General features: G+C 35.8%; 1 protein-coding gene across 5 annotated transcripts in view; it reads right to left on the reverse strand.

Annotated features, from left to right (window-relative positions):
- kif16ba (kinesin family member 16Ba) overlaps window positions 1-25,653 on the reverse strand; it is a 99,095-nt gene that overhangs the window by 22,341 nt on the left and 51,101 nt on the right. The window contains exons 18-26 of one of the 5 annotated variants that reach the window (XM_088610267.1): window positions 21,860-21,892; window positions 21,455-21,508; window positions 19,465-20,823; window positions 18,184-18,342; window positions 17,348-17,453; window positions 16,510-16,560; window positions 15,683-15,733; window positions 9,753-9,875; window positions 7,572-7,661 (exon numbers count right to left, since the gene is read on the reverse strand). In XM_088610267.1, coding sequence (XP_088466393.1) covers window positions 7,572-7,661; window positions 9,753-9,875; window positions 15,683-15,733; window positions 16,510-16,560; window positions 17,348-17,453; window positions 18,184-18,342; window positions 19,465-20,823; window positions 21,455-21,508; window positions 21,860-21,892 — 2,026 coding nt within the window. Of the gene's footprint in view, window positions 1-7,571; window positions 7,662-9,752; window positions 9,879-12,188; window positions 14,460-15,682; window positions 15,734-16,509; window positions 16,561-17,347; window positions 17,454-18,183; window positions 18,343-19,464; window positions 20,824-21,454; window positions 21,509-21,859; window positions 21,893-25,653 lie in introns of those variants that run through there. The other 4 variants (XM_088610266.1, XM_088610269.1, XM_088610264.1 and 1 more) reach the window with 4 other exon arrangements.

The following is a 25,653-nucleotide window of genomic DNA, read 5'->3' on the forward strand; positions in this document are numbered from 1 at the left end:
CACGCTGTATTGAGCTCTGAGGGGCTCTGAGACTCAAGCACTAAAATTATTTAGTTGGTATTGGTACTGAAGACCTTAGAAGTGGTTTGCAAGAAAGGCACTTTTAAAACCTGGTTTCGAGTACAAAGTACTGTCAGTTTCTAAACTGAAAACTGTGAGAAACTGTTTCAAGGTTAAGTCGTGACTTCCATGAATCCTTCGATTCTGAAGGCACAGGCTGTGATGCTGCCCTTTGAAATTACACTGATGCTGTTCACAGATAGGGATCCCCTTAAACTGACTTTTTCCACAGATTATGTTTTATAAAATTAAAAGTTAAGAAAAGAAAGCAGAAAACAAAAAGTGCACTCAACAATGATCTTCTTGGATCATTCTTTTTTTCAACAGATGGTGCTTTGTGAAGTTCCCCCAGGGTTTGGACAAAATTCCCGGTTGTGAAATCTGTCACCATTTATGGCGTGATCGTCATGCAGTTTCTGCAAATGCTAATATCACTCATGCGAGGTCAAAAAGGAAGAAAAAGAAACTTACTTTAATTTAAAAAGACATTCTATGACAACACCTCTCGCTAAAGGGCACAGAAGTTTAAAATGATGTCGTTTATTTCTTTAGCCTGAGGATAAGCATTTACAAATGAGAAAGGCTCTTAGACACGGGTGACATTCAGAACACCATTGTGTGTCTCTCTTTGGTTCAGTATCTACAAATTCCATCACAGGTTTTGAGAAAACTGCCTTGGCTGCTACAGATTGAGTTTCATTAAAGTAAAATAAAATTGAAAGGATTAAGCTGCTTCAACTGAAATTTATCATATTTTATTAAGCTGATTTTGAAAAAAAGCAATACAGAAGAATTACTCAGCAGTTTCTACACGAGCTCAAAAACCTCCTTGCTATAGGACATAAAAATGATATGAAATGAACAGAGCATCTGATAGCTCTATATACAGTGCACACACAAATGCAGTGATTTCCAGATTTCTTCATATCCCTAATGAAATGAAAATAAACCCAAATAAACAAAAGGCATCATATGATGAAAACACATTGCATATTATGTAATCTGTAAAAAGTTTCCTAAATCTCAATGTTATATGTTCTGTTATGTTCTTTTATAAGAGGCTGGAATAAAAATAAAAGTGAACACTGGTTCCAATACAAAAAAAAATGCATTCCTCAATGTGTGATCAGTGTGATCAAGAAGAGCATGTAATCCATTTTAATTTGGGGGAATATTTGTAATAATTAAGTACTGCTACTTAGTTTTGTGTGGGCAGTCAAAAGCAAATAGTTTTATTAATGTAAATATTGCAATTATGTCTAGAAAACTGAACAAAATAAACATTCCAAATAATTTTATTGCAGAAATATTAAGCTTCATTCAATGCTGTCAATAGACAGTCTTATTAAATACTTACCACATTGACCACATTGTAACGGCATTCATGTGTACATTAGAAACATTAGATGAAGATATTAATACTTAACATTTACCGGTGAACAGGATTAATGTATTAAATTATTGCATCTAAAAGCTATTTAGAAACATACTACACAAAATGCAACAAAACAAAATGTAGTATATACTGTATATATCCTTAAAACATTCTGAAGCTCAATGGCAAACAAAGCAGCAGATGTTTCAAAGCATCTTCATTTTCTAATTGGTGAATGCAAGCAAGAAACAATGAATTAACTGCTGCATACATTTAGTGCAGAGTCAATTAACACATTAGTTTACCTAATTAAACTAAATTCTACATATTAGCTCTCAGTCTTAATCATCTGTTATAGGGACTGCCAAAAACATGCTTTTTGTTGCATTTGTTATAGTGATAAACCAATACATCAATATTTTTTTGAAAAATCTAGTAAAAAAAAATCTGGTATTCATGTTTTTCACACACACAAAATTTAAGTCATGAAGTGCACAAAGGCTCCAATAGAATACCATTTTGCAAACTATGTCAGATCTCAACATACCCACATCTGTTTTTCCCCTTTCCCCTGTTATGTTCCACTTTGGATGTCCATATATTTCTGAACATTTGAGGGTGAGGTCTTGCAAATGCTCTCCATTTTAACTGAAAGGAAGTCCAATGTACTGTACTACCAATCTGACCTGAATAGAAAATGATAATGGAAATCTGTTTAAAACAAATGAAATGTATTTCATTCTACAGGTGTAACTGTGCAGCATTTTAAAAAAACTATAAAACTGTAAACTATAAGCTCTGCAACAGCAGGCAATGGTATGTCAGACTTGGAGAGGGAAGCAGAGTTTTGAAATGATTCAATTCTACATCAGCCTAAGGGAATACTCCTCTTTCAGTTTTTCTGGTACCAGTGTCATTCAGTATAATGAGTAGAAGCAACTGGGGGACCTTTAGGGATATGTTTGGAAAGTAGAAAATAAAAAAACAGGGTAACTGTTCTTTCTAAGTTCTTTCTGTAATTTCTTAAATTCAAAATGTAAAGTTATTTTTATGTTCTGCATTAAGTCCCTTGTTTATATTCTTTAACCCTTCTTTCCATCAGGAGAGACAAATTCAAGATTCACCATCAAGGACACATACTGTAAATGACAGGCAAAGCTACTTATAATCTGATGGCTATAAATAAGGATCTAAAGTGTGCTAAAAGTACTAGAAAAGTGGCAGAGCACACCACCATTTTCACCCAAGTTCAAGCCTTTTGCAAATGCAAGTGATCTCCTGACATCTCTGCTAAATGGGAAGTTTCATTTAATGATAAGATACAGAAAATATAAGCTCAATCATGCGTGCAGTATATATGCTAACTTTTAACATACTGTATACTTAGGAATAGATGCAAAGTCTAAAGTGAGAAGACTCTGCTTTGCAAACATTGTACAGTGAGGAAAGACAACTCAATCAGACCCTATCTGTAATGCATCTTAACACCTCAATATTATTTGGAACTACTCAAAGCTCAGATGAACCCTTGAGGTATGCTTCTAACCACCTGCCAACATTCTTTCTTCAAAGCATTTGTGAGCTTATGATTTTAATAACAGCCAAGGCAATAATACATTAAAGATGCAAGGCTTGAGAGCTGCAGAATAGAGATAATATGCTATTGCTGCCTCAAACTGACACATCTCATTCATTCTGAATTACAGATAATGAGGCTTTGTGCCTGTCATAGCAATTTTCAGTTATAATATGCATCATTCATGCACTGTCTTTGTTTTTGTAAGTAAAGATATAATACGCAAATCACAGGTAATGACTGGGCAGCAAACGAGCAAAGGTCCTTTCAGGGACAACTTACTGTACTGTATATTAGTTATGTTTTGAAAGTATGTAACAAACCAGCCAATAATATTTTTACAGCAATCAGGAAGGAAAGCAGCACCTGCAAGGTCTGCAAAAAAGACAGTTTACTGGAAACAATTACACAAAACATGATATTTTGTAAAAACGGGAAGCATAATGTGTCTGGGAATCAGTATTTTCTGGTATGTATGTATTGAAGAAATTTATTATTGGTAAGCACCTTACTGAATGTTGAATTAGTAGCATTCTATGAAGCAATGCATTAGCAAACATTTTTGCATAAATAAAATTAACATTTCATTTTTGTTGTGAAGCCCTGGACGCTATATTTATGCAAATTTAAAGACCCCCTCCTCTTTATTTTATGCTGCAACTTATATCTTTAATTTCCAAATGACCTTGAATTAAACATTACTGAAATCAAATGCAGTACAAATAAATCTGCCATGTTACACGCAGCTACATCAGGGGAAAAAAATAAGAGAATTAAGAAAACGAATCTGGAAAAAAAAGAAAATACTTTACTTAATCATCATTTTTGCTATGCATAATTGGGGAAGCTTAAGTAGGGCTCAAGGGCATACTAACAATGTTGAGAAGAATCTTTACAGGTTAAAAAAATCTAGGGCATAATCAGCTTGAGCTTTGGCTGTTAGACGTTTGAAGATGCTTATGAGATGCATGGGTGCAGCGATAGTTATTCAGTGTTGTACTGATGTATAGGACCCCCGAGATTAATAGAGTCCAAAGAGGAACACGGTGACACAAGCACTGGCAATTAATTCACCTGTAGCACCTTACTGAACAATGCCCTGCAAAAGCAAAAACAGCCATTCACACACTTCAAGAGATCCAAAAAGCAGCCACAGCTAAGCCGTAAAGCAGTCCTCTTGAGGACGAGTTATTAGAACCCTTGGCACTGTGCTATTCGAACTCCTGGGGAAGTGCACATAATTCAGATAAAGAGTCATTTTGAATGGAGGCCTGCAGCTGTAGAAGATGAGCTTGTAAAAGAAGAGCCACTCCACAGCTGCCTGCCTTTTACCTCTCAGGCAAATGCTACTTAAGATTCCATTTGCTGCAGAACACAAAGAGGTCAATGATAATTATACTGACAGCATTAAGAGAGCAGTTCATAAGCCACTATCACACAATATAACCTCTATTACTTTTGAAAATCTATCCAGTCCCATCAATGCGCATACAAAAGGCAGAAGGCTTCATTAAAAAAATGCAAGTGGGTCATCATTTGATTAGTGTGCACAATTAATATGCAGTATTGTGTCACTTTGTACTAATCACCAAACCCTGCCAGCATTATGACTGCTTTAAACCTCAAGTGAGGTTCTCAAAAGATGACGAAAAGCAGAAAAAGAAAGGACTCACTTTATATCTTTAAACAGGACTTTAATCAATATAGTCTTAAAAGTAAGAAGGAATATTTTCTCTTCAATTCTCTTTTTTGTTCTTAAAACATGACAGTCCTTGTTACTGCAATGACTGATTCTCTGTAGCAACGCTATCCTCCCTGTGGTGAACGGTACTGTGCAGTCAGCTCCATTTGAGAACTGACTAGAGCCGGCAATAATTACAGAAGTGCTATTTTAGAGTTTCCTCTGATGGAACACCTTCTTGTGCCTTTTGCTTTTGTAAAGCTGTGCACCTTCTGAGATTCTTTTTACTGTTCTTAGAAGTAGTTCAATAGATATGCTCAAAAAAACTTTTGCTCCTAGATTAAAATGAAGCATGATAGTAACATTTTTCCTATATGTGTAAAAACCACTGTAGATTTGACAAATTTATTAATTATAGTCTTTAATATAGGATAGTCCTCAAACTGCTGACAAAATACAATCTAGTAACATTGGCTACTCAGTCCCACAACATAATTTTCACCAAGCGCTGTAAATTGAAGCTGACGATATAACTTCTATGGATGTACTGAAGGCTCCGAATATAAATAGTTGACTTTGGGGTTTATAAAAGGGAGCTTGATATTACCATACTAATAGTTTATTCCTGTGTAAACCTCTGGACTGTTAATATACTAATGATGGCAATTAAAGGTAAAGGCTGACTATTTTATTGCAGCATTATAAAAAAAATAGCAATATGCAATTTGAGACTGTATATAATGAGGTAATGACTGAGCAGGGGATCCGACAGATATAAGTCTGAACAATTTCAGTCTAAATATTCAATTTCAAGATGTACTGTAATGCGGATACCAACGTTTCAAGTAAAGCATCGTGCCAAGATGCGTGTTCTCATTACTGGTGCTCTTGGTTCCAGTCAGTATCTTTTGTTGCAGATAATCCTGAGGGTAGAGAAATTTAAGGCGGACTTCAGTGCTTAACCTCTGCACTTTTTCACTGCCACAATTCTCACGGTGTGCTCTGAACTACACATTATCTCCACACTCCGGGGTTAACAGCAGGCTCCTGGCTCAGGGCTGAGTCACTGCTCCACTCTGTCTTTTCTGCCAGTAATTTCACACTGCGGAGAGTAACTTTCCTCTCCTGAATACAATCAAGATCCAGCAGCATGTCAGATTCCCTTTGCCTTTGCAAATGAACTATTATCTCAGCATCTATCGTGGTACAGGCAAGAGTATCCACATAATTTATATTACCCAATGCAAAAGCAAGAACCCACAGAGGTTTATTTCTGTCAAGACCTTGAATTACAATCAAGAGGATTAAATTGAACAGAAACAGCAGCTCATTTTCTAATGACCATGTTTGTCCTCGCCTTCAACACTTAATGCAGGATTGCTCTTGCATTCACACACATCTCCGTGACCCGGAGACTTCTTAATGGACCAATGGTATGTAATAAAGGGGGTATGCAGTAGACATGATACTTCAGTGATTCACAATAGAGACAGGGAGAAACTGCCTGCTGACACCTCAGAGAACCCTGTAAAATGCATCAGATCATCAGAATATTCAGAAAAACAATGATTATGTCCATGAACAAACATCCACTGCCTTTCTATCAAGTGAAGTCTCCTCTCTTGTGCGGTTTAATGAGATTCATTAGCTTTCCTGGACTTAAAGAAAGCATTACCAGAAACAAAACAATAGGGAGATAATTTAATGCACAGTATGCTTCCACATCTGTGAAACTACCTACTCCAGTTAAGATTTTTCATTGCGAGGTAATAAAAATGCATTCGTTTCCCTGGTAAAATGTAGTGGTGAGGGTGATTTAGGTGTTCTATGTATTATCAGAGCTGCACTGCCAACATTTAAAATCAGCGAGTCGAGATGACCTCGAGGCCGTTCATGACAGGTCAGCTGTTGCTTAAGTAAAAGAGTAGCATTTCTGACATTTGCTACACAGTATTTCTTTCAGTGCATTAAGTGATTTTAATGGTTTCTTTAACATATAATATGTATAGTATGATAGAACAATCTGTGAATGTTGTCTTGCTTGGTTGAACTCCAGTCACAGTTATTTGAAACATTGTGGTTTTAATTCATGAAACAAAGAACAGGTCCACTATAATCATTCTAAAGCTTTTCTTTGACTGAACCTAGTTTTATAACATGTACAGTATATGAGAATTACATATATTACATTACATAAATTACAATATTTCGTTCAACTGCATTTAGCTGACAACACTCCACATGCCAGAACTGACTCCACATGACTGGGCTTACTGTGAGGCAGCAGTGTTAACTGCCATGCAATCATGCCACCAATAATATTTATAATAAAAAGAAAAAAATAAAGGTGTATTACAATGGATCTGAGAAATCCTTTTCAGAATTGGCAACAGGTTATAAATCTCAGGAGAAAGCCAAGATGAAAGCTTAAAAGATGAAAGGAAAGAATTATTAAGAACTGAATGTGGACTTCTAAAAGACCTGTTTGAAAAACACCTGTCAGTAGATGTTAGTAAAAGGTGTGGTTTTCTTTGAGCTGAAAGATGATAGGAGACGAACATACTGTATAGAGAATGAGATCAAATTTTCTTTCACTTCATTCTGGGCACAATCATTTAACATTAAAAACATTAGACTTGCACTTACCTATTTTTTAAAATCAGTCAAAAACATTCATTGCAGTAGTTGAAAACCCAAAGGTTTTTTAAATTCTCTGACACTTTAAAAATTGTAACCTGCATTTCTACTCAATACTCAAATTGTGTATTCAGTTCCTGTACAATGCATATTACTTAAAGTGACACTTTATAACTTAAAGTGACATTACATTCACAACAAATAGAAAATAGAGAAAAAATATTAATAATTCAGTGCCTTACCTCTGGATATTTCAATTTGAGCGTTTTGTGCATTTCGCGAAAACGACTGTATCTTCTAAACACAGTCCACGTTTCTTCCAAGGCTGTGATCTACAGTATTAATAAATAAAAGGTTTGACTACAGTAAAACAATGGATATAAATGTAAAAGATTTGCATACATTACCTGTATAAGACTATTTTGGTAGAGTATTTTTGAAAATGTCTATGCAGTAAAATATGTAAAATGTCTGGATAGGCAAGTACACGAAAGAAGACTACATTTGTAATTGTTCAAAGAAGAGCAGACCAGAGAATGAATAACAGATGATATATTGACCTCTTAGTTGAAAACGGAACAAGGACATCTGCACAAGTTTTACTGTAGACCTACTTTAGGAGAAGCTCAGGAAACTGGGAGTAAAGAAACCAGAAACAATATCTGGGCCTTGACAATGTAGTAAGGAGCTCCTAATGTAAAGTTAACAATCTAAAAAAGAAAACACTCAGCTTTGCAGATTGCCAATTCTGCTGTTTAAAGGGATGAATACTTCATTGTTTAAAGGAATATTTAAGAAGGTTACATTTTTACTCCATGCTGTACTTACAGTACAGTATGTAACAGAGATTCAAGATACAAAGGTTTGTTGAATGCAACCCAGTTATATTCCCCACTCCATAAAGACGCTGTGTAGCCCTGGTCACTTTCAGGTCCACAAAGACAAGGTTTTTTATGCCTCGGAAACTAAATATTTCAATTCAATTAAAAAAACACAACTAACAAGCTAAAAAACAAGCTTTTTGGGTGAAAAAAGCTTTAACTATATGACGTGCTGACTCAATCCGAGGTATAAAAAACATTTTTAAAACCACCTCTCTCTTTGATGGCTTTGTGCTATATAAGCTATTAGTGCTGATTGGAAAGTGCAGAGTGCCAGCACTGCAAAACAAAAAAGAGCTACATTTAAGAAGTAAAGGGATTATTTGTTCATTATATACAGACAGGGAGCAAAATAATGTTGGAATTCTTTAATTTGTTAAGCAAATTTACTAAAATTGAGGACACTGAATAATACAAAACAAACATGAATATGCAGCCTACAAATATGTCCCACAAGTCAGTTTTTAAGCATCTAATATAAGATGTTACAAAAATCTGAATCAAGAAAATATTTTAGAGGTCTTTAGTTTAAACCATTAAACTTCACTAGGAATAGCAAAGGGTAACATCTTTGGGTGACTAATAGGCAGCTGGTTGAATATGCCATACAAAATCACACACACATTCTAATTAGATCCTTTATGAAGTCTGCAGCTCAATTTGACATTTAGAAAAAAATTAAAATGTTTTTCTACATCTCTCTTATGCATGCTTTTTTATTATACTCAGATGTGTATTCCAAAAAAGATTCATAACTCATAAACCTTTTCTAAACATTCATATGATGAAAGGGTAATTCATGAGCTGTGATGAATTTAATCTCTTTAATTGTCTTATCACATGGACTGCAGAGATCCGAGTACCTTTCTCTTCATCTAGAAATCAGAAAAATGTAAGCTGTGGAAATATTTATATTAGCCCAAGCAATATAACAGAATTACACAGAAAAGTAAACTGATGCAATAAAAAACAATAAATGCTTATAACACTGAAATATATTTAAAACATCATTCTAAAATATGATTTTGGACTGTAATAAAGATTTTTTAAGCATTAGTATTCAAAAGATCCACATGACAGGATTTGTCATTGATGTTTTAAGTACTAATTAAATATCTTAAAGCCGAAGAAGTATATTGGCTAGAAGGAAACTCTTCGTACAATCTGGATGGTCTTTGGTATGCTAAAACTCATTTCTCAAAAGGCAATATATGTGACTGCATTCACATGCTGTTCTGTAACCCATAGTCTTTTGATAAGTGAAACCTGATTGCACAATTCAACTAGTAATTTTCTGTACTGAATAGCACTACTCATCTAAGATGAGAAATTTGTTTGAAGACCTGCCTGGGTACTTCAGTGCTGAATATGTGGGATTTATTTCCCAGAGATGTGCAAATTATTCTGTGAAAAGATAATTTTCACTTTCACTTGCACATTTTGCATATTAAGAAAGCAATAACATGTTTCCATCAACAGTACACCTAGGATGGCCATTTATGAACGAATGCAGAAATAAGAAGAATAGGAATCAGAGCTCACCTTTACTTCAAATTCGTAGTGCTCATCTTTCCCTTGTCCACGCATAACATAGCGTGGAATACTAATTTTAACTGGGTCCTTCAGGCTGTATGGGCTGGGTCCCAGAGGACGAGAAATAAGCCACTGCTAAAAGCAAACGCCACAAAGAGAAAGCAGAAGGTAAACAGGATCAGTTATAGTATAATACAATACTAAATGCTGACAGTTTCAACAGACACAAAACTGATACCCATGGACAGAGACGTTGTTCACTCAAACCCAAAAACTATGTTTTAATACGTCAAATTACAATCAACCTTCCATATAAAAACACTCATCCTTCATGTATTCCACAAAAACATTATCTCTTATCCACTTCACTCTTTCGTCCTCGTCCCTCTAAAGAGACATGCTTGAAACCACGTTAATGAGGACTACTTGCAAGCGATCTTGCTCCACTGCAGGAAAAGGCTAGGTTCCCAGTGAAGCATGCACACATCTCATGCCAGCGCAATCCAAATTAGGATATCAATCATGGAACCCTGTGTACAGCATCAATTTCGCAGGAGTGCAAAAATACACACTTGGAATGCTCTGATTCTTTACAAGAACTTATTTTGGAACACTTAACAACAGGAGTTTAGAGTATTCCCAAGCGATCCATATAATGCATGAGAATCCATCCACAGATTTCTGTAGAACTTTGAATCTGACAGTTGAACCGAAAAGTACTTATTCAGCTGTCACGAAAAACCATGTACACAGGAAAAATATATTTTAAATGGTGCACTATAATCAAGATTATTTGCACAGACATACAGAGACCTTTTCTTCAAAAAGACTAATTGTCCTTTGATCTAGTTTCCTGTGCCATTACCTACCTGTAAGCTTGAACAGTGTAGATACTGTAGGTAGGCTGTGTTGAGATTCTTTGAATGAAAACTTTAACTACAAAAACACTATTTTAAGCAACTCAGACAGCAAATGATACAAGCCGAGGAAGCTTTACAAATGAATAGAGGAAGAGCAGAAATGTTCAGATAAATAGGATCTTTATTTAAATATCTTAAGGCATTTGGAATAACCTGTACAGTTTTATAGGGGCACATCATTTACATAAATGTTTATCCACTACAATAAAAAGGATCTCCATCGCCACACATTACTTTATTTAGAAATGTTCTTCTGCTTTGTCATAAATTTATGAACAACAATTTTGCAGTAATAATACTGGGTGTTATAATAACTATATTAAGCAGAAAAATTAATTATGCTTTGAAGCATTGTTTCATGATAGGTGCATCATTGACGCTGACATCCAACTGGTGGGCGAGTCAAGGTTTTAATTTAATTCTATTTAGTTTAAAAATCAATGAGGTACAGGAAACCAAAAAAAAACAAACAGTTAACAGCACACTTGCATGGCATACAGTTCCTACAATAAAATGTATTTTAATATTTAAAAAATAGATTACAAAATATCTTCAAATGACAGTGTCTTTACATGCTTTCAAATCAACACTAAATTAAATTATTTCTATATGCACCCACATAAAGCTGCCTTCTGGTAATAAGTGCAATCAAAAAAGAGTCTGTTCTCACAAAGTGAAACATTAAAAATAAACTAAAAAACAATAAAATAAATGAGTGATCTATTACAAGTAATTAGCCTTCCATCATCTACGCTTCATTTACACTTTTCTTCTTAAAAAATGCAAAAACCACAACTAATTCAGTAAGCCCTACATTTCAAAACACTGCGATATAATAGAAAAAAATTATTCACAGTTGCTGCAGGTTAAATTGAACGTACTATGTGGTGCTCATTTTGTTGAAAGATTAAGTGCACTATACAGTATGCAATTTATGTAATGGAGTCACATGATAAAACTCACCATTTAATATTTCAATATTCCACAAATGTTGGCATTTTATGTTCTGATGATTAGGTTTCCTTTACTTTTTCATACAGGCTAGACACTTTCTTCTAATAATATAATAATAAATGCATAGACTTTCAATTTCTACAATCCAAACAGAAGACAAATTGAGTGGTGTGTGTGCATTTAGTTTTGTAGGAAAGCTGTCGTGAAGTAGAAAATGAAGTAGTGTAAATGATACTATATCGTAGATTATCTATAAGTGAATGCAAAGCTGATATCCCTGTCATTAGTAAATGATCAACCGTGGGTCTAGTTGTGCATGTATACAGTAGGTACAGGCCTATGAAGGAGCAGATCACCGATGTTCATGTAATGTAACTTTCAAAATATAATCCATATAATTTTTTTAATTAGTAAAATCATGGATTCTTCTCTGTATATTGCTCATATACTTAAATATCTCCTATTATCAAGTACATAGTACCAGTAACAAAGAATCATGTGAATCTACTATATTTTTAATAATCTTTGGGAATAAAAACTTCTGTGCTTCTGTGCTTCTGTGCTGTGGATTTCTGTGCTTCCTTATAAATTTCAAGAAATAAATTGCTCAAATCTGTAATTGGCTTTGAAATTCCTCTTAAACATTAAGCCTATGCATTCTTCTCATTTGGTATTGATCATCATTGCACTAAACATGTCATCAAACAGCTGACAAACTATTGATCAGAAAAGCTGCTTCTTCTGAAGTACCAAAAGTTAATTTCCACACTTCAGCTGGAAGGGACAAATTACCACACGAGTGAGAGGGGACAAGTATGGATGAGTCTTCATGATCTTTTTGCTCTGAGTGACTACCCTCGCTATTGGCAAAAACAAGTTCAAGTTTTGTTGAACTCTCCTTGTCTGCAACAAGCACACACCGGAGGTCTGAACGGCACATAAGCAAAATCTGATCAAACTGGGCTCTTTTTGGCAGAATCACAATTGACCCTGGAATGGGATAAAAAACGCTGTCTTCTTGTACAAGTCCAATGTGTGTGTTAGTGAGAACAAACTGTGTTAATGGTGTATGATGTGCATGTGACTTCACCTCAGCTATCACAGTGGTGTACAAGAGTATATTAACATTTCCCAGTGAGGGTTTGTTTTTCAACATATTTCCATGAAGCACATAAACTAGGTCAGCAAGAACCTTTTTGAATTTTGAGCTGACTCGAACTCCACCAGTTAGAGTGAGGTCAGTGATTTCATACTCCCAGTTAATCGAGAGCTGCATGAGATCGCCCCAAAGAAGTGGGTGACTTTTATAGTTGGCATCATCTGCTTTGCGAAGCAAAACTCTCAATAATGCCTGACAAACCTCTTGGGAAAGATGCTTGTTGTAAGTACAGATTGTCAATATAGTATCTTCTGAATGTCCCAAAACTCTAAGATTTTGTCCAGCAAAACCTATGTGAACTTCTTTAATGAGCTCAAGAGGGAGCCGATGGAATATTTTTAAAATGTTGCTGTTATTATTCTCCAAGTTAGTGTTTGAGGTTAATGCAAACATGACAGAATCATACAAAAGCACTAAACCAGGCTGTGGAACAGGTTGCTTACAATTAGCCACTTCAAGCCAGTATATACCACGGAGTTGTTTATGAGTCCCAGCAGGATGTGGTAAGACACAGTCTAGACAGGCTAACAAGTTTTGCAAAGGGAGAGTTTGAAGCTTACGAAGATCTCTGGGATACTGTACTAGCCTTTGGCAGAGCACTGAAAGATTTTCACATTTAATTGCCATCACAGAAGTCACTGGTGTTCCAAGATAACCTGTGACATTCTCTGATGGTGTTATATTACTAGGTTCACTCATATTATAGAGATGAATTTTGGGAGAGTCTAAGATGCACGCAGGTTTTGGCCTGATATCAGGTTTTAAAGTCACTTCAAGATGTACCTTATGTACAAACGGCAAATCTTTTATGACTGAATACATTTGTCCATACCAGCTGCTCCTGCACTGAAAGTCTCCCTTCCTAACCTGCCTAACAACTTCCTGAGTACTTTGCAGACAACGGCTAGCATCTTTATAAATACAAGACAGTTTGCTAATGAAATACCCAAGGCCAGAGTTCCGCTCAGTTTCCAGTTCCTCAGAAACAATGTCTGTCTTTGAAAACTTCTGTTCTAACCCCATCTCATTTTCGTAAGAGACCTGGGAGATCACAGAGTGACCAAATTGGTCTTCTTCGGGGACTTCAGTTGATGCGATGTACTCCTGTACAGGGACTTCAGATTGTATATTGGCCACGGGGAGAAGGGGTCTATTAGTCTGTTCTTGCTCAGGCTCTGTATTAGCAAGCTGTGGGTTGGTCAAATAGTCTAACAAGGTCCCTCTAGGTTCAGACTCTGAGCAACTGTGCCTTAAGACAGCCAGGAGATCAGTGCTCTTGTTAGTTTGTCTGCTCTCCGTGTGACACAGATTGTTGCTATTTCCATCACTCCCTGCAAAGATGGATGCATATTTCCATTGCTGAACTCCAATTTCTCTCCAATCATAGTTATCCTGATGTAGCTTCAGCTCTGCTTGCAATTCCACAGGCATTTTATCAGGAGTTGATTTATGAGGTAGCAAATCCCACTCTTCTGCAGTCTGTTTTGTCACGGTTTTCTTTTCCCTGGCAATGTGACCCTTTTCCATGTCATTACCATACCCCCAATCATATGGCCAGTGTAGCTCATTAAGACAACATATCCCCTTCTGCTCTTCAGATCTTGGTCTTTTTTCACAGGCCCTTAGAAAAGCAGCATCCATTCCAAGGAGAGATGGGATGCTATGCCTTGGTGTGGTAGTTGTCTGTGTAAAAAGAGGGTTCTTTGGCTTATGTTCAATTAGCTGGTTTAATGCTTGAGATGTTAATCTATTTTTATTGCTCTTGTATCTGTGTTTATAATAAGAATTTTAAAAGTACAGAAATGAAACAGGAAGATTCAGAAAACAGTATTTTGTTACAGATGAGGGTGAAGTTTGATTTTTAGATCCCGTGTACAATTACTAATGTATCCATTTTTCTTGGCACCAACTGCTTTCCTGACTGTCAAATATAAGCTCTCATTAATGGCACTGATTGCAAAGCCCAAATTCATCTGCCTCTTATCCTTTAATTATTAGTCACAGACAGGTTTGCCCATTCTTTTATCACATCATACAGAGAGAAACCTTCTGCTGTCACTGTTAATATCACACTCATTGAAATCTGCAGTTTTCAGTCTGATTGGAATATTTTAATGAGCCACAATTGTCAATTTTCTTTTTTCAGCAAAAGATGTACTGTACAAACTTCTGTTCCGAACTGCTGTTGAGCATGATGCATAAATCAATCTGATTTCATCTACCAATCCCTGCCTACTGGTAATTCAGCTCTCTTCCTGCTGTAATGATAGGTTGGAAATTAAAGTTAATAACTGTCCACATTAATAGATGGATTACACAAAAGACCTATGATTTTGTCTTCAAAATAGGTACTGTATGCATATTGCTTCCTCCCTTACAATGGCTCTTCAGATACTACTATATACGAGACATACGTGCTCAGATGTAACTGCATTTCAACCAAACCAACCAAGAGTCAGTAATATTTAGCATTTTAAGCCATGGACAGAAAAATGCATTTAATTACCTGTCTCCTCTTTATTTTTTATAAAGTTCATCTACATCCACTGTAGTGGAGATAAAGAAAAAATTGTCTAGTATGTAGAGAATTTGTCCTCACACAGAATTTAAAAATATTAAGCTCCTGAAGCATAAGTTCAGTTCATGAGAAAGTGCTACATGGCCTAGAAAAATTGGATACTACCATGGATTAAGAGTCCACCACCTTTCTGATCAAAACATGCACAAAAAGATGAGGAAGGATTGTGTTGACTTGTTGATTTGACTTGATTTTGTGCTTTTAACTCATTTTGCAATATTCTTCTGCATATTATTCCCAATTTATTTAAGCACTGCCATACACTTAACTTGAAAGTCATCACAGCTTTGCCCCGCACTGTAAGGTAATGAAATAACATGCTCCTTACCTCATATTTTTGTTTACGTGGGTCAACACCATTATGAGATTTTTCATCTTCCTGCAAAGGGAATTTTTTATGATTACTTCTAGCATTGTAATTGCTTAATAACACACTTTTAAGGCAATAACACATTACGAGATTGTCGTTTAGAAAGGTGTCCTGAGGAAATAGGACAAATGGAGAACACTTAAAACAGCCAGTTGACTGGCAAAAGATGAATATGAAGCAGATTAAGACCTGGCAGTGCTGGACAACATTTTAGAATTTGTACTAAGCTCATCATTAGCAATAACACAATTACAAAACATTTGGATTCAAATACATGTCAATACCACTATATGGAATTACAACAAGGTACAACAAAGGATTGCTAGTGGATTTTGTTTGGCATCCACATTACCAAAACATAGCCCTTTTAAAAGTACTGCTTTGAGAGATATCCCTTTATACTATTACACTTTAAAATGTAAACTACTTTTTTATGTAACCTTTTATGTATCAGGTTTGATATATTCAATATTGTCATGAAATACTTTAGCATGGCTTAATTCAATAGCAGCATTTAAAGTTGGCTTGAATGAAAAAACGTTTAAGGTCTTATTTAGCAAAGACAGCCCAGCAGTACAGTGCTTTAAAAAGCCAAACACTTTTTACATGACTGACATTCTGTATTATCTGCATCCAATGGTACTGTATGCTTGATTAAAGTAGCAAAGAACATTTTTTTGCATTACAATGCACTACTCACAAAACCCTTTCAATAGGCAGCACATTTTCAAAATGTGTTACACAGTGCACAATCATGTTCCCCTAGTAAATGGACACTTGCTTACCTCATCTGTCAGTTTAAGAGAGCTTCCATCATTACTAGACTGTTCTTCTTCCTGCAGAAGGGGAAAACAATTTAATTTATAGACATTTAAAACATGGGAGAAAGAGTTTAATTTACATATGTTGAACATTGGTCTTGATTTTTTTGGTTTTTCACATGACTGTTAATTATGGGTATAATAAAAAATGACTGCTGTTGTGATTACTGAACCTTATAAAGTGTCACTGTCTACCAAATAAATTGCTGTCTTGTTTTGGGAGCATCACCCTTCGGGAAATAGTTCTATAGCCTGTTAAAAAGGAGAGACTGAATAATGGTCCTTTGCAAAGACGTGTATCCCAGGCAAACCTCAAACATTTTCATCATTTTTACCTTCTATAATTCTCCCTGTTGATATAGAGAATGAAACATAGATATACTGTACATCTAGTATTTAGTAACTAAGGCAGCAGCTCCACTGAGGTTTAAGAATATGTAAAACAAGTATACAATTATTACTGCCTGGCAGTTTCCATACATTTCAAAATGATGGTCTTTATTCTTAACTTGAGTTGAAAAAAACAAAAGATCTAAATAACTGAATTATTAAACAGGCATACTGTTAGAATAAAAAAAATACTATAACACAAATTTAGGAAAAGCAACCTATTAAGGCTCAGCTTCTTCAGAATACCCCCAAATACTGAACCAGCAAAAAAAAGTCTATGTCCCTACTCCTCTTTGTCACCAAATCTCTCCCCACCACATCTGTCACAGAAAGAAACAGAAACCTCATTGGGTTCCATGTACACCAGATGGAACAAATGTTTATCCTTTTGGGAACATATTATAGACTATACCTTCAATGTTTCTGTTGACAGCGAAAGCTCAATGTTATTGTCACCATTGGTCTGATTCAATTTCTGTAGCCGCCTTTGCACTTCTTCTTCAATGTATGCATTGATCCTGGTTCGTTGTAAAGGACACACTCATTAAACCAGTGGAAAGGAACAAAGGATTTTTCACTCCTTATGACAAAAGGCTTTTAATCTAAATGGTGTGCAAAATGGTGCAAACTGGAACAAAGCCTATATGTTTATATCCAGCTTCTCAGTGCTGTTCATTTTGTATTTAATAGCTATTTTAATTATTAAGCATAGTAAGGGGCTGGAGACTTCTAACTGTTCACGGACAAAAGAAGAATAAACTGAAAATTAATTTATTTTAACCATTTACTAGACTTAATGGACAAATAGCCTGAACATCTGCAAGAGATTAAAGCCATTCAACCAGAATTGAAATTAAATAGGTTTTGCCCATGTGGATTCTGACAATCTTGAATTATTGAAAATTCCGTCAGGACAAAGAAAGAGAAATGTAATTTACTTTAGAAAACCTTGGCAGTTTTGAACTTTTTCACTAAGCAATCCTTAAAAACATGGAAACAAAAATATGGGAATAAAATGCATTCGACACCTAATAGAATCAATGGTGATCATAGTATAATGTTACAAACATGACTGTACTATGGTGCGTTTAATCATGAGATCAAAATCTATTATATTACATATACTCTAAGGGGCTATTTGCATGTTATACCATTTTCATAATAATTTCCAATGCTGTATAAATATAGTAGATTTATTTTTAGTCATATCAGAGATCCAAATTGAAACAGATCTAACAAACCGCCTACCTGTCATCCACCACTGGAATCAGGCTTGGCAGGGACTGTTTAGGGCTCACGGGTGAGCTGCTGTGACTTGACTTTTCATCACTTCCTGTGTAGAGACTTCTCAAAGCACCATCATTTTCACAGATCTTTTGTTTGAGTTGCTGAATTTCACGCTCCAGTCTTGTTATCAGGAAAGAAAGAACCATACGTGTTATTCCCAGTTCTAAAACTCATTGCACCTCTGATCTACGCCTTATTAATGGCCTTATGCTGATCATGAGAACAGCATCACTTCTGCATTTTCCCAATAACCTGCCAATTTTACTATTAATCATATTGTATTTTACTTAAGAAAGTGTCATGTGATGGTATTTTTTGTCATTAGCATGTACTGTATTCCCACAGCCTTGCAAGACATTACTATGGACATAAAATACAAAAGGATTAAACACCCTGGTGTCTAATATGATGAATGAAATGAGCTGTGTGGCAGTAAGAAAACAGGTGATTCCTATGATCACCAAATCAGCAAAATAGTTAAAAGTTATTCAATACTACAAGATGTGAACATAAACCACCTGCAAACGTGACTGAGAACACAATCAAATTCACCCTTTTTAATTTTAGAAGAGGGATAAATAAAATCCAACATGATTTAAATTGACACGCACATATTTTTCATCATTGCATCTTTGCTAATTTATAACTTTGAGTACCCCTCTTTACCTTAAAGATGCCACTAATGAAATTATGCAGGGGGACTGATTGTACTTGCACATTTATCTCCAGTTTAACAGGAGTTTAATGCAAGGTGAAGTTTGCTATAATGAAATTGCATCCCTCATGGTGGTGCAAACAAAAGTACTGCAAATATATTAAAAACCTGTCTGAGAAGCAGCAAATTAAATTAGAATAGCATGTAAATAACAAAAAAGCAACCCAGTGTGAAGGAACTCATATTGACTTTACCTATGTAAAATCCAATAAAAATGCATTTGCACTGCTTAAATCCAATATCTTATTAACTTGATATCAGAAGCCTTATGGCCCTAAAAAGCAGGATTAGGATAATGACAGTGTATGAATTTAACAGTTCAGCTTCCATGTCTTTGAGTAAAATATTTAAAGGTAAATTAAAACTTTCTTTTTGAAGCTGATCCTATTTTAAGGAACCATTTTTTCTTTTTAAATTAACAGATTTATCAAGAATAGACCATAAACCTTTTTGTACCAACAGTACACAAAATAATAATAAATGAAAAGAAGCTCTGATTACACATTGGAGCCTAACTGCAACCTCACCTCTCTCTGTCTTGCTCCAGTGCTTTATGCTCAGCTTCCAGGCTGGCCTGCAGCCCCACTTGTTCTTCACTGTGGTGCAATGAAGCCAGCTTCCGTTTCTGCTCCTCGATCTCCAGCTCAATAGTTGACTGACGTTGCAGAGCTGAGTGCCTGCGCTCCAGCTTCGCAACAGCCTGTTCTAGAGCCTCCCTCTGCTGCTTCTCCTTAGACTCCAAGATCTCTTTCTCTTTCCTGCGCACCTTCTCTTCCTGGCGAGCAACATTGGCAGTGAACTCATATGTCTCCTGAAGTTGCTGCAGCTGGTCAGCGCTGGCACAGTACAGTGCCAGCTGCTCTGCCTTGTCTTCAATCTCCTTCTCTATCTGGTACAAGGTGTTGTCCAGCCCTGGAAGACCCTTCTCTACAATTTCAGCAGACCTCTGCTTCTCCTCTGTAATGGTGGGAAGGTGATTTTCAGTGAGGCAGTGAAGCTGGCGTTCTTTGTACTGTAACCGTTGCTCAGCTTGCTTAATTCGCTCTTTCTCCTGGGCAACATTGGTTGCATCCAGAGTTCCTTTTTCCTGTGTCTCTCTCAGCACTTTCTGGTGTTCTTCATGCACTCGGAGGAGATGGCCTAGAGCCTTCCGCTCGCTGGAGATATCCTTCTCCAGGTGGTCTTTCTGCTGAAGCAGTCTCTGCTCCAAGAGCTGAAGCTGCTCCAACTGCTTCATCTTGAAGGTCATGTACCTCTGCTTGGCGTTCTTAACATCGTCATGTTCTTCGTCTCCGTCTGGACGAGCCTCCTTTGCCTTGAGGAGAACTCCTCGGATTTCCTCCAAGATCCTTTTCTCCTCCTCCACCCTCTGCACATCATCCCTTTTTAGCAATCTGATCATCTCCTGCTTCTCCCGCAGCTGTTCCTCAAGTCGAAATACCAAGCTGAGCTGCTCTTGCTCCTGCTTCTCCAGTCTCCTCTTCTCTAGCTCCATCTTGATGGACTGCTCATCTCTCTCCCTCTTCAGCTTCTCTAGCTCCCGGAAGATCTCCATCTTCTCTGCCTTCTCCTTCTGGTGGATCTCCTGCAGCCTCTCCTGCTCCTTTTGCACACGAATGTGGATCTCCTCTTCTTGTTTCTTCTTCTGCAGCTCCATCTCCTGCTGCTCCCGCAGTCGCTCCTCCTCAAACCGTTCTTTTTCAGCAAGCAGATCCTTCAGCCGGCTCTCAATGTCTTGACTCCTTCGCTTGAGGCTCTCCTCCTGTTTCCTGATGCGCAGTTGTACCTGCTCTGACTCTTTGCGCTGGGATTCCACCTCCTGCTGCATGCGCTCCAGTTCAGCCTTCTCACACTTTTGCTTCTCTTCCATCTCTTTGATCAGTTTCCTTCAAATAAACAACACATTTCCCATAATTATCAATGGCATTAGACCTTTACCTGTTTCTTTCATAATCACAGTACGGTATAATTTTATTTTTATACAACTAGTATAAACCTCTATATTACTAATAACAGAGGTTTCCTATATGTGCTCTGTTATTGGGAAAAAATGGTGATGTAAGTGACCTTGCAAGAGGCTTGACGTTTGATGCATGTACCTCCAGCGTATGGATGGCAATAAGAGCAGACCTGGCTTATGTGTCAGTTCAGACAGCTTTAATGTTTCACAAGCAACGGTTGGAAAATATAAACAACAGAAAGTACAATTCAGTCTGCAACAAGCTACCAAACCAAAGTGACAGATGTGAGATTTCACTTCTTGTGAAATGTAATCCCATAAGTCTCTGGACATTTGTGAACATCTAGTGGATTCAATTCCATGAAGTGTAGAAGTTATAATCACCACTGTATTTGGACTTATCTCTTAGTTATGCTCTTTTTTTGGTACAGTGGTAGACATAAAAATAGAAAATAAAATGTGTAATCATAGATGATGTAGAAGGTTCTTCTTAAACTAAAACAGGTTTCTATAGGATTGAAAAGTTTCATTCTAATAATAATAATACATTTGAATACCTTTTATTCTCCAACTTTTCTAGTTCCTCTCGTTGTTGTCTTTCAAATTCCAGCCTAATAACAAGAGACGTACAGGTTACTATAAACTAGCTGGTGCAGAAACCATACAGCAACAAGGCACACATAATGAACATCACGTTAATGGAAAAAGACTAATAAAGCACACAAACTGGAGGGTTAAATATTCACATTTTACATTGCTATGAGCTTTACAAGTTATTACAATTATAGCCATCTTCTAAAACCTAGCAGTTAAAAGGGCAAATGAAGGGATATGACAACAGAAGGCAACACTATACAACACAAAAGTCTAAAATACAAGTCAACCAAGATAAATGCATCCTTCAAGTTAGGTTAGCTGCATGCACTCAAAGTAATCAATACAGAAACACTAGGTTTGTCTACCTTAGACATATTGGTCCCTTTACAGTGAAGAGACTGCCAGAGGAGGTTCAGAGAAAGCAAAGACATCCATTAAGACAAGTCATGGGTCAAACATTAATCAAAAAGCATGCAGCAAAATGTGCAAGCAGACACCTTTAACCACACAATATTAATGGTGAATAGAAATCACTTCTAAAAATGTTAGAAAAACAGAAGCTTAAAATAACAGGAGAAAGAAACTGGAGCTAAGTCTGATATTCCCTGTTTGAAACTACTGCATATTTTATAATGTGCTAATTATCACATTTTAATGAAAGCAGATTTTTTTCGTACCATTGATGAAATAGGAACAAATAACACAACACAAAAAGCTATAGCTTGGACAATGTATTTTAATTAAAACTAATGTGAAAATTGCTATACTGTAATCTTAATAGCAATTCAGACAAAAAGTCAAAATTGTCTAAAATAATTAACTGAATTCCAGAAAACAAGAGGGTCACATTTATTCTGTGTATTATTTAAAACAGAATACAACAGAAATAAGATTTTCTTCTTTGAAAGTCCAATGAAAGCCACCAGAAACGGATCTCCAAAGATTTTGCCATTTCTCTGGGGTATAAAAGGAGGCAGTGCGAAGGTAAGACACTAGGTAAGAGCATGCACTATTAGCCAAAGGCAACAGCTGTAGACACAAACTGGCATCTTGAGTACATAAAGTGTCAAAAACTACCATTCACCATCACCTGCATGAGTATTCTGACTGGGTTGCAAGGAAGAAGCCTCTTCTGTAGGTGAACTACATCTGCATGGTCATTGGAACCACATCTTATGGTCAGAGTATATAATCTGTCTGGTGTCTATTCGTTTTTGCAGTTGTTTTGCATCTATAGGTCCTGAAACCCTTATTACAATGGGGGTGGGGGGGGATCATGAACTTCAATATGTTGAAGGACATTACAACTAAATCCCTGGTTCTTTTCGCTTAAGGTACAGCTGTTTACCTGAAATTGGACATCCCAGCATGACAATGAAACAAAGCATACAATCACTTCATTATATCCAGTAAAAAAATCTAGAGCGTACTATATCTACAACAATCAAACTAGTAATGTTAAAAAGAAAACAGATTTTAATTCCTAGGTTTTGCTGAGCTATGATCTAGTAGTATTAAGATTAAATAGAGACTTTACATGTTGTTAGAACTTTAGTTAGGAAGCTTTTACATCAACCCATTTGATTTTAAACTAACAGTTCCATGAAAGGCAATCTCCACATTTTCAAGCCAATCACTGCAGTCAGGTGGCATAATTGATTTTCTTTTTTCTACATTTAATGTATTTTTATTTCTTGAGAAGTAATTTCTATCCAATAGTAATTTAGAGAAGAAAATCCAATCGAAGTGCAACAGTCTCAGTCTTATTACTGGAACATGGACAGCATCTCAAAACAAGCCAATTCCTTAAAACAACCAGCAGTCTTAAGCGACACGTCTGTGAAAGCCCAATAAGACTAGATGTGCCTAGAATCAAAATACTGAGTTATATCTAAAAATACAACACTACACAATTAAACACTAGCAAGGTTATACAGGCAGGTCTTCTTTGCTGTGAATTTAAAAGTTTTTTTGTCTTTGTTTGTTTCAGACATTTTTAAGATGTTAACACTACAATACATGTTTCTTACTATCTTAATTTAAACTGCATTTGTCAAAATCCTTTGTGTTCTTTTGTGTTACATTTTGTGAAAATTATTATTCAGTTTCCCTTCTGTTTAAAGTATCTAAAAAATAAATAATAGCTTCATTTTTGCTGAATTTTAAAGTGGACATTTTTGCATACTGTAATTTTGCATATAAACTATTCCACAATTCAGAACATTACAATAAAGTCACTTCATTAAAGTGACACAAGTTTTCATCTTAACTACATCTGTAGTTTTTGTTTGATTAACCTACTATTCAATGTTAACCAAACAAGCCTAATGAGTCAAACAGCTTCCTGTTGTTTATAATTAATCTTATTATCTGAAAGTGCATTATATAAAGAGTTACTTTACGGTTTAATAAAATACATAATATTGAGAAGTTGTCAAATTCTTGATGATCAAGACATTGGTTCATTTCACAAAAATATTCACATTTCATATCTAAAGACATCAAAAGTTCTCAGCTCCTTAAAACTGCTGAAACAGGCCAATCATTTACAAACCAATTGTAAAAAATAAAAAGACCCTTTCACTTGCATTGATAAATAAACTGCCTCATTGAAATTCTTAAATCAATACAGCCAGACTTGCAACATTTTTCCCCGTTAGTTCAATAAGACTGACTCGCTATTATAATAACACTTAAGGAAATTTATCACACAAAGTGACCACAGATCAGCATGTCTATGATCTTATGCTTCTTAGATGTGAATCAAAGCAGAAGGCTTTTAAGAACTAGAGAGTAAGCTGGAGAAGACATGTCTATCATGCCTGCAGGCTCCTACACCACCTGGTGCTAGGAATACTTAGCTGAAAAGCAGCATTGGCTTTCATCTCTTATAGCTCTGAAAGTGTAAATTATGTTGAAAATTTTCTTAATTGTCATGTTTAAATTGCTAGGACAAGAAAAAAAATCAATAAGTTACATATGGGTGGTATGTCTATGAAACTGTAGCGACACGTCTTGTTGGCCTTTTTTAAAACCTTTTAAATTTAGAAAGAATGCAAAATGAATGTCAAGTCATACCTTCTCGACATAAATGAGATCATCGCCACTTTCACACAATCAAGTAAAGAATCTGAGGGACTTCACAAGAATAATAAAACATAGCAAATAAGCATTGTTGAAGAACTGGCATTTTACAGCAGACTTCATAAACTATAATTTGCATTACTAGCCAAAGTTGTGGTTTGATATGAAGAAATGAGAGTTGTTTTTGTTTCCTAAAATAGAAACCAGTTGGAAGTGCAGATTTAAATCTGACATTTTCTGGTTCAGCACAGGCAAAGACTAATTTCTTGGTCGCTATACAGTTACAACCTCATCCCTGTATTAATGAAAGAATCGACACATTCAGAATGGCATTAAAAATGGCCTACATAAGGAGCTATGAAAACAAAAGAAAATATTTGCAAATAATAAAATAAAAACAAATACCGTTATTCTTTGCAAAACTTTTCTTTTTAAACCAAAAGATAATTAAACAAATGAAAGTTTTCAAAGCTCTGCTCATCTGTCCCAAAAGTTTCCTTGTGTTCTTCAAAGACATGGTATATGGTAGTTATATAAATAAAAAAGAAAAATCCATTCTTTGCTTTATGAAGCTTCTCATCCTTAAATCAGAAATGTCAAAGGCCATGCAGTGTCACACAGCAGAATAAATACATTTATCACAGAAAACTTCAATAGATAATGAATCCATCCTCTTTCAAACATTTCCACAAAGGTATCTAGCACTGTAAGTTACTTTGAGAGTAAATAGATACTACAGTACAGTATTTATTATCAAATGTAAAGACACAGTTAGCAATAAAAAACAATCATAAAGTATACAGGTGGCTTGATAGCATATTTACTTCCTCCAGTCCTGCCTTTATACAAAGCATTTTGTTCAGTTGTGAGGTTTCCAGGCATCAGTGCTGCTAGCAGTCCCTTTTCCTTTTTATCTTGTTACATTTTAACATGTCCCAAAGTCATGTTCTTTGACCCACTGCACTGGCTATTGACTTTCAACAAAGGTAGAATGAGATGCATTTATATAACTGATAGAAGTCCCTAATGAGGGCACATCTCAAGAAAGCAAGAAATATGAAACATTAAAGAAAAA

Source organism: Lepisosteus platostomus, chromosome 17 (genome assembly GCF_059453375.1).
Source record: "Lepisosteus platostomus isolate fLepPlt1 chromosome 17, fLepPlt1.hap1, whole genome shotgun sequence".
Taxonomy (NCBI): Eukaryota; Metazoa; Chordata; class Actinopteri; order Semionotiformes; family Lepisosteidae; genus Lepisosteus; species Lepisosteus platostomus.